Here is a 10,750-nt window from a genome sequence, read left to right as displayed (position 1 = left end):
AAGCAGAATCTAATAATATGTTGTTTACAAGAGACACAGTTGAAACAGAAAAATACAGAGTTAAAATAAGGAGCTAGACTAGATTTATTATGCTTCAGCTAATATAAAAAAGGCTGGAATAGCAATCATGATCTCAGACAAAGCAAAAGCAAAAATAGACCTAATTAAAAATATAGTCAGGGAAACTACATTTTCTTCTTAAAGGTACCCTAGAAAATGAAGAACTACCTATTAAAAAAAACTTTTACAGCAAGTTTATCTAAAAAAAGAGCCATTTCTCAAATACATAAGTAACGAAGTCAAATTTATACAAATAAGAGCCATTCCCCAAATTATAAATGGCCAACAGATATGAACAGACAGTTTTCAGATGAAATCAAATCTATTAGTAGTCATATCAAAATGCTCTAAATAACTACTAATTAGAGTAATGCAAATTAAAATAACTCTGAAGTACTACCTCACATCTATCAGATTAGCAAACATGACAGAAAAGGAAAATGACAAATGCTGGAGGGGATGTGGAAATATAGGTACATTAATGTACTGTTTCTGGAATTGTGAACTGATCCAATGATTCTGGAGAACAATCTGGAATTATGCCCAAAGACTATAAAACTGTGTATACCCTTTGACCTAGCAATACAACTGCTAGGTCTAAATCCCAAAGAGATCAAAGAAAAAGGAAAAGATTGTATTTGTACATAAGTATTTGTAGCAGCACTTTTTGTGGTGGCAAAAAATTGGAAGTTAAAGGGATGTCCACCAATTGGGGAATGACTGAACAACTTGTGGTATATTATTGTGATGGAATACTACTGTGATATAAGAAATGATGAGCAGGCTGTTTTCAGAAAAACCTGGTAAAACCTATGCAAACTGATACAGAGTGAAGTTAGCAGAACTAAGAGATCATTGTGTTGATGATGATGATGATGATCAACTGTGAACAACTTAACTAATCTGATAAATACAATGATCTAAGACACTTATGAAGGACCCTATCCACCTCCAGAAAGAACTAATGAATTCTGAGTGCAAATTGAAGTATGATTTTTTCATTTTATTTTTCTTGCTTTTTTGTGAATGACTAATATGAACTTATGTTTTATATGATTTCACAGATATAACTGATATATTATTTACTTTCTCAGTAGGTAAGAAAAGAATTGGAGGGAGGAAAAGAATTAGGAATACAACATTTTTTTAAAAAGAACATTAAAAATAAGTAACAAATTTGAAGAATGACAAAGTTCTTACCAAGCTGGTCCTCACCTTTAAAAAAGTGTTTCATATGTTTTAGTTATTGTTACTAATAGAGGAGAATAAAGTGGGATAATAGATAGAAGGCTGTATTGAGAGTCAAGAAGAGGAATTCAAATTCCTCTCTTGACATTGACCAGCTATGTAATCCTGGGCAAGTCACTTAACCTTCAACCTCAGTTTCCTCGTCAGCAACATTGGCACCTACATAACAGGAATGTTGTGAAGATTGAATAACACAAGTCAGGCACTTTGCAAATCTGATAGCTACTGTTACTATCAATGTATAAATGCAAATCTTATCAAGAAGTTGTAAATGTAGCATGATCTTCAGTGGAAGTATAGGATTGGAAAACATAGGTTTGGGTGTCATCTATAGAGAGGTAATGTTGGCCTTAAATGAATGAATTAGCTGTCTGAGGGAGAGAGTGTCTTCAATAAAAAGCAAACAACCGCAACACAGGACTGAGGCATAAACCATTAATTCCCCACCACACTCCCAAACACATACACAGTTAAGGTGTGGGAGCAGGATAAAGAAAAAAAAAAGCAAAAAGCAAAAGATAGCATCCTGTTAATTCCAGTGGTCTCATAATGATCTTCATGATTTAAAAAAAAATATTCTCAGGTGTTCTCTGTAGGGTGTGCTTCTCTTTGTTATCTATAAACTTGAATGTCTACAAACTCTAAAGCTCCATGCCTAATGAATGTTCTGTTCATGTGTTTACTCCTTTTTCCCCTTATTATTACATTCCTTTTCTCATGGGAATATTGAAGAAGTGGGGGATGGGCCAGGAGTTTGTGGCATACCCTCTAGGACTCCAGAATACTCTTCACTCTCTAGCCCAATGACCTAAAAAGTCAAATATTTCCTACCTTCCTCCCTGTGATTCAAATAAACCTTCAATACAATCATGGCACATCTGGTTCTTAATACTGTCTGCTATCCTTAAAGGAATGAATACCTGTTTACAATATAAGCACTGCATTCCTCTGTGTTGTGAAGTTATTGTATCAGTTGACACAAATATACTCAATGCTCGGAGCTCTTGGTCCTTAAGCACATGCAACAATTAGGGCTACACATAGACGTGACTAAAATTAAGGGATGTTTGACATGGCTAGTGATGAGGTGCATGCCTGTGCTGCATGCAGTTACCTTGAAAATGTGGTTAATGCTAGACTGAGTTACTGTAAGAGGCATTAAACTAGATGGGGATAAAGCCACCATGAGGGTTTCTCCCACAGCTTTATTATACCTGAGAATGATTGGATTCTTTTGCTTCTGCTCCAATATCAGAATGCTACATACAACAGGTACCATGTTGAAACATCTTGTACAAAAACAAAATATATCATGATTTGGACCCCCTACCCCAGAGCTTTCAGTGAATGGCCTGCAGGCAGTTGGCAAACAGAATTTTTAAATAGGTCTGCAATGGGATGAGGGGCAGTGAACAGCACCTCCCTCTCTTACCACTTTGTTATAGTCTTCCCCGATTGAGAGCTGTGCTTTCCCATGATTACTATTCTTATTCCACATTCCCTTCTTATCCATTTTGAATGATGTTATTTTATTCCTGTTGTCCTCTGAAGAAACTAAATTGGAGGAAGCAACCCTGTTTTCTCCTTGAAACAATCTATCTGCTGCAAAGAAGCTGACAGTTTTCCATTGAGTCCAGTATGGGGACACCAGGGTTAAGAATACAGCATGATCTATTGTGACAAATTAAAATTCATTCCTGTGGAAAATTGAGAGTAGATTAGCAGCATTGCCTGGCTTGTCAGGCACTTCATGGATTGAAGTCTTTGGGGCAATTAGTAAATTGTGCATGGAATTGTCAAGCAATTAATAAGGAAAAGTTTGCTTATTTGCCCGATTATTTCCCGGATTGGGGAGGGGGCTCTCAATGGGGGCTTTGAATCTGATGGGAAGTGTTGTATCTATATTCATTCATTCACATATTCATTCATTCATCTAAGATCATGTAAAAAGGAAGTACTTTAAGGAGAAAAATGCAAATAGTGAAATGGTGAATAAGAGATTATATCACTATCTTGTGAACAGATTTTGATAGGTCTTTTGATCTTTGATGACTAGGAATTTCCCCCAATAATGAGGGTTTCTGGCACTGAAAGTAATACTATTCTAGCCATAATTGTTTATTATACAAGAAATGTGGCAATCCCATAATTCCTTTTAATTATACACCAACACATGCATGTGAGCACCATCATAATATCCACAACTAGAAAGTGTTCTTTAGAGGTTCGTTGCATGATTTGAAGATTTACAAAGGTATCCAAATTGATTGTTTTGAAAATGGAGTGTATACACGGAAGACAACAATTAGTGTATGTATTTATAACAAAGCTGGGCTAATGTATTGGTTTAGTTTGCGTATCAGTCAGTGTCTTCTATGAGATCAGAGTAATGCAACTTCTTAATTTCTTCTCTTGGCCATGGTAGTGGGAATGTTTCATACAGTATACTCCAACTTAATTGTGACAGGTAAAGGGAAATGTCCTCTGTATCCCAGATAGAGAGCATTTTAATGGGGAAGGTGTTTTTTATAGGCTTCTATGGTTACTCAGGTGAAACCCATTGGCACATGGACATACACTCTGACACCATTCTATGTAAACCCAGACATGCTTCTGCTCATTTTAATTAGACAGATAAAATTAGCAAGGAGATTAAGGTAAAAGGCAAAATTAAAAATATTTAAATGTTAAGTGGAATTTACAAAAGTGAATTGAGCAATGAGGTACAATAGAGAATAGTGTAAAGAGAAACACAGAAACATATGAACATACCTCTGAAGCCATACAACCTAAGCCAGTATTTAAGACCAAAACCCTCAGGTCCACATGTTAGAAAAGAAGACTCTTTCTTTGACACCTACCTATATGTTACTGGAATACTGGAGAATATTCTCCACATACTCTTTTTTTTTTTCTCCTCCTTTCCAGTTGCCAGTAATCCAACAGTCAATACTATTCTAGCATGACCCAAATAAGATCCATTTCAAAGCTCTCCTCTGCTTCCTGTCTCTGAGTTTGCAAGCTATTGTGAGTTTGGTTTCCTTTCTTTTTTTCTCCCCGCCCCCAATCCCAATGAAACCAGTAGTCCAGGTGGGCCAAACAGAAAGCCAAGTCAACAACCTATGATTGTTCCCGACTTCCTGGGGAGTGGCGGTGCTGATGCTGTCGCAGTTCTTGTCTCTTGTTTGTGTCTGTTATGAACAAGCAATGAATCCACAGTCATTTTACAATGCAGACACACACACACACTCGTGTTCACACACACAGAAACAGGTTTTCTTTTTTTTTTCCAATTTGTGGTTTCTTTTTCCTTTTTGCAAAAAATGCAAACAAAAGAAAAACAAGGTTTTCAATTGAAGGTACATCTCTTCTTCAATATGAAGACATTAATTGACTTGGTTTGGATCCCCCATGCAGTGGTCAGCAAAGTCCTTTGGTAACTGACAGAAAGACATCTTGAGATTCAGGCGCTGGACAATTTGTTTGAAGAACCTTCCCCACACAGGTCATGAGCAAAGGGAAATGGATGTGGGAGAAGGGACAGGGGTCTAGGGGAGGAGTACAAAAGGAGAAAAGAAAAGAAATGTCATTGGTGAAGAACTGAAAATTGCTTTTGTTTCTTCCCTCTACCTCCTTCCCTTTCTTCCTATTGGTTTCTGACTCTTGCTCACTGATGGTGGGATTTGAGTCTATTTTTCATTCCCCCAACACATATTAATTTGTCTTCATTTCCTTTTACATATATGATTTTTACATACTTATAGTTATATATTTGCTTTCCCATGGCATCATAAAGGTGCTTCTGTCAGTGAGAAATTGAAGTTGCCTGTTAAAAAATCAAGTCCAGTTGACTCTTCGTTGGTGGCATTATGATTCTCAGTTGATAAAGCCAACCTCTCCAAAACTTTTCACAGCTTTGTTAACCTCTCTTTCCCCCTTCAACCCTTGTCCCTTTCCCTCCCACTCCTACCCCTCAGAAAACGAGAATTCTCATGCCATTGAGGTTGGAGATTGACTCATCTGTACCCTCATGGAATGAACACTGTTCAGGATCTTCTTCTGATGTCCTGCCAAAGTCACTCCTATTCTCAGAAGGTCTCTAGGGGAGGAAAAAGAAACAAAAACAAAAAACAATTCACTATAGCTTCATTTATTCATTCTAGAAGCAAATATTGCATGCCCACTATGTACAGGTCTCTAATCCCCATGCTCAAACACTGTACAATCTAGTATGGAATATAAACACAAATACCCCCAATGAAAATTAGAATATCAGTGCTTAAAACAAGTTTGAATAATGTACAATGAAAGCTCATAGGAGTATGCCTAAGGGGATCTAAGAAGACTTCCTGAAGTTGGTGGCTTTAGATGTTGGCCTTCAAAATGTGTGAGTGGGGAGTGAGGAGGTGTTTTCAAGAAGGCATCCAAGGCATAGGGAATGTTATGAATAAAGGCTGAGATGTTTATAGCAATCATAGGAAGAAGGAAAAATATTTTTACAGTATTAATAATTCAAATTAAAGTTGAATGGAATGATTTGGTTCAAATAAAAATGAATGAAAAAGGTTTCCCTTTGCCTTTCTTCTCCATCAAAACACTCCTTCCTTTCCTTCAAACTAATGCTTGAAACAACTCCATGAGAGCTTTCCTGATTAACCTAATTCTTCTGCAGTCACCCTAATTATCCATGTTTGGAATTGGCCCGAAGGTCATGCACAAGTTTCCTTGGCCTATCAAAATATCCTTGTTCAACATCATTTCAGTTTCAAGGACTTTTTGCATTGAGTCTAAAACAAAAGTTCTTAACCACTTTTGTATCATGGACTCCTGGTCAGTTTGGTGAAGCTTATAGACCCCCTCCCAGAATAATGATTTTTAAATGATTGAAAGAAATGCTAAATTCAGGTAGAGTTTAGTGAAGTTGTAAAGATGTATTTTTTTTGCCCACCCAAGGTCATGGACCACCTAAAATTTTTCCATGGACCCAACATTAAAAAGGTTTAAAACCTATGTTTGAGATTAATTGACTATCTTATTACCTACTTTAGATGGGGTAGAGTAATTTGATTGATGTATTCATTCACTCTATCTTTAGAGATAGTAACTCCACCTTAAGGACAAAACTAAAGGTTTCTTTTTTTTTCTTTTTTTTTGTCCAGACAGACATTCCATTTACACACTGCCACCAGGATCCCATATTGGCATTTTAAGAAATTTATAAAGGTCAGTAACCATGCTTTCTTAATACCCTTTCTGACTACTAATTTTCTATCCTTTTTTTGTAAAGGAAGGTCCTGAAATTCTAGGAAAGATGTCCCCCAAAATGACAATTATCTGAACCAAAGAAATCCTGTGAAAGTCTCTGCAATTTGGCTTGCAGTCTATATTTTAGGTGGAGACCTTTATAATTTTCTAAGCACTAATATGAATAAAACTGTTGGTTTGTTTGCACTTGTCCATTGGTAGCTCAGAAAGGGGAAGGCAAAAGATTGGATTGTAGTCATGCTTCTTTCAATAGCTGAGTAGAAAAGGTTCTTCAGATTGAACAAGACTTCAAAATGATAAACTATAATTTGCCACAGCCTTCCTAAGGTATGGATCACATGCCCTTCAAATTCCCAAATCATAACTAATCAGAATACTTTCCATAGTCCCCTCCAGACCAAAGAAGGGAAGAGAAGGATTGGACATAGATTTTTCCCTACCTACATTTTCTCCATCTTATTTTGCTTTGGCAAGGCTACCAATTTCTCCTGAGTTGCACTTTACTTGAGTCATTACATATTATGGCTATTAGGATTATTATTATCACTAATCATCATATTCCCCATATATGTGTGTGTGTGTGTGTGTGTGTGTATACACACACACACACATATATATATAAGATTTACATTTCTAAGCCTAAACAATCTCTTGCTTAGGGCTTGTTTTCTATTCAACTTTTTTTTCAACTTATTTCTTACCTGAAAATAAATTCCCTATATATCAACTTCACTTTCCACTCAAGTTATTCTTTTTCTTTTTTTTTTTCCTCTTTCAGTTCTTTTGCATGTGGATATTTCCAAACAGAGGAGAGAATTCTTCTGGGGCCAATTATTCTACACTATACCCATTGTACTGGAAGCATGGGTGTACCTTCTCTCCCTTAGTGGTCAGAAACAGAAGTGAAAATAAGAGGGAACACACTTTCATTGCAGAGTCATTTCCATCTTAAACCATAGCCTGTGTCCATCATCCTGTGGTGTCCATTTTATACCTACAACTTGAGATGATTGACTTTCTATTTGTAAGTATTGCATTTTTATGTTTTTGTGTTTGATGGTAATTTATAATGGCAGGAGCTGTCTTTTTAGATAATGCCTGGATATGTACTCAGTGTCTATAACAAAGAAATTAAGTGAACTCTGATGTTTAGCAGATCTGAGTTTGGAACCACATTCAAACAACCTCCCAAGAGAGAATGGTGTCCCTGTTATCACTGACAACAGCAATTCTCCAAGAAACAAAGCTGGAACAGGGAAGAAGCTGCCATTGTGGCACTGGGTCCAAGACAGACCAGTGAATAGGGACATGACAGATGCTGCATCTTAGGGTTATATTCTCTCTCTCTGACAAGCGAGTCAGAGGATGGAGTTTCTTGGAAGTCGCATTTCAAAGGGAACTTGGAAGAATGAATGACTTCATCCTGAATGAAATTAAGGGTAAGAAGAATGGTGGAATCTGTCCATTGATTCTCTAACCTCCCATAAGTGTTTTATGATTTGGGCTGCTGGATGCATGGCCTCAGGGTAGTCTGGCTTTGTGTATTTCATTAACCAGGGAGATTCACCATGATCAGGCAAAGTGAGGCTAGAAGGCTGGACTAAGCTCCAGGACATCACCCATATGAAGGGTGATATAACTTTCTTTGAAGTGACAAGCTGTGACCATCAGTTGTAATAAAACCCTCTTCCCATCCAACAAAGACACCAATTTCATCTATTTTACTATCAGCATTTAGGGTGGGAGGAAGAAAAAGTTGATATAGGTTTGTCATTTTTTTACAAGTACTACTTATGTAAAATCTCTAAACATTTTCTGTACTTCTGAGAGTGGTATTAAGATTGTATAATGTCTATTTCTACAATTTGGTTTGTAATTGGGTATCTCTGTTCTTTCCATCTGAAGGTTTTCCTTGATACTTTGAGTTTTAAAACTTGAACAGTGGAAAAGAGAATCTCAGGGAATAGGCAAATAATGCATAAGTATAACTTTTAAGTTATCCCACTTAGTATAGTCTACAGTTTCCCCTTCTGCCTTTCCAATATCTACTACTTCTCCATTTATCCACTGATATATAGAGCTGTGAAAAGAAATGAGGTCAAACGTAGTCAAATCCCAAGGCATAAGGGATAACTGCATCCTTATTGGATAGGTTGAAGAGCATATGGTCTACTTACTCGGATGTCATCTGGGTAACCAGCTGGAGGGAGGTGAACCCAGCAGTTAGGAAACTGTCCCTGTACTGAACCATTTTAATAGCACTGAGCCAATCATCCACTGAGGTAAAGGCAGTGAAATCAGGGATGGAACGATCTAACAGGGGCTGAGAAGGCCTGCAATGACAGAAATAAGCCAGAGTTAACCTGCTGAGCTACAGAGTTAGAAGAATCGATCAACACTTTAGATTTTAAACAAGGTTAAACTGAACAGCTCCGGAGAAGAGTATGTCATAATGGTTGGATGACTGAGCTTTAGGGCTGGCATGGTTCTTTAGGGGCAATCTCACCTATTACCTGCCTCCAATCAGGATCATACTTAATTCTAGACAGATACATAGTATTCTACTTCATAATATCACTAGGGAAGGATATTTTTCAGCTCCTTTGTTAACCAATACCCAGTCTCTTCCACCATCAAGAAAATGGTTGGGTTTTTAGTTTTATTTTTCTGTCCTAAGCCTTTTCACTTACAAATTATTCTGGTTCTGTTATCAGTGAAGTTGCCCAAGAGCACTGAAGCAGGACCTGGTTAAATTTGTTATCTTTTACTCCTTAGCAGTATGACCTTGGGACTGTCACCTAACTTCAATTTCTTCACCTACAAAATTGGATTCTTCCTATTTAGAAATGTTATTGTGAAGGCAAACTGAGATATCATTAATGATTCACTTTCCAATGGGTCATATTAAGACACATTTAATATTTAGGTCTTTCTCTAAGCTTTATCATGGCTCTGAGCTTGACAAAGTTCTTGGCAAACAAGGCACAAGACTACAAATTCTGGCCATTCTTACCAAGCTGGAGAGACTTCAGATATTGGATGAGTGATGAACCATCAATCTTTGCTCAGCTAAGTTCTCAAGGAATCATCACCAGAGAATTGGCAACCACATAATTGAGAGGTTATAGGGGTGGGTTATAGGATTATAAGATTTAGATGCAGAATTGGAGGGACCTCAGGGACCATCTAGTTCAACCCCTTTATTCTATAGATGAGGAAATAGACAACTAGGAATAACAAGCAACTTGCCCAATGTCATATAAGTAGTAAGCATCAGAAGCAAAAACTGAACCAAAATCATCTGATTGATGAAGTTCCAGAGAGGGCCTCTTTTGCACTGTAGCTAGACTATCTGAACAGCTACTATAGTATCACCATATATAAATAAGCTAACATTTAATTGATAATTTGTGTGTATGTGTGTATGTATATATGTGTGTATATGTATGTATGTGTGTATGATATATTTCTTAATTCTTATAGTCCTAATCTGAAGATAGCTAAGTAATGCAGTAGATAGAGTGCTGGGCCTGAAGTCAGGAAGATGAGCTTTCCTGAGTTCAAATCTGGCCTCAGACACTTACTAGCTGTGTGACCTTGGGCACGTCACTTTAATCCTGTTTGCCCCAGTTTCCTCATCTGTAAAATGAGCTAGAAAAGGAAATAGCAAACCACTCTAGTATCTCTGGCAAGAAAACCCAAATGGGGTCATGAAGAGTCAGACACAACTGAAAAATGACTGAACCAAAATGGTCCTAACTACAGATCCCTGTATTCTTTCTACGCCTTTTATCCACTCTTTCATGGGCAGCTTATTAGCTTTATATAATGGGAGAGCTCCAGAAATTGACTACACCATATGAAGAGAAAACATGGCATCATGCTAGACAGACTAACTGGACTGTAAAAAATGAAGACTGAATTAGAAGCTAAAGCAATGTACAGATCTAAGAGAATCTCCTAATACTTCTTAACCACTTTAGAAGTGGCATACATTTTAACCAAAAGAGAGAGGAAAGAAACAAATAATAGTTTCCATTATATAGACCTTACTTTTACATGCACTATCTTATTTGATCCTCACAACTATTGTGAGAACAAGTATTATAATGTCTATTTTGTGGATGGGGAAACTGAAGCTTGGAGAAATTAAATGATTTACTCAAGATTACACAGC

General features: G+C 37.0%; 1 protein-coding gene across 1 annotated transcript in view; it reads right to left on the bottom strand.

Moving 5' to 3' along the window:
* Positions 1–3,897: 3,897 nt before the first annotated feature.
* The window catches only part of EPHB1 (EPH receptor B1), a 709,181-nt gene continuing 702,328 nt past the window's right edge, over positions 3,898–10,750 (bottom strand). Inside the window, 3 exon segments of the mRNA XM_020986094.2 lie at positions 3,898–4,856; positions 5,335–5,407; positions 8,751–8,906. Coding sequence (XP_020841753.1) covers positions 4,815–4,856; positions 5,335–5,407; positions 8,751–8,906 — 271 coding nt within the window. The 3' untranslated portion in view covers positions 3,898–4,814.

Source organism: Phascolarctos cinereus, unplaced genomic scaffold (assembly GCF_003287225.1).
Source record: "Phascolarctos cinereus isolate Bilbo 61053 unplaced genomic scaffold, phaCin_HiC Scaffold_726;HRSCAF=1367, whole genome shotgun sequence".
NCBI lineage: Eukaryota > Metazoa > Chordata > Mammalia > Diprotodontia > Phascolarctidae > Phascolarctos > Phascolarctos cinereus.
The sequence above is the reverse complement of the archived record's forward strand: the minus strand, read 5'-3'. Positions and strand labels throughout refer to the sequence as shown.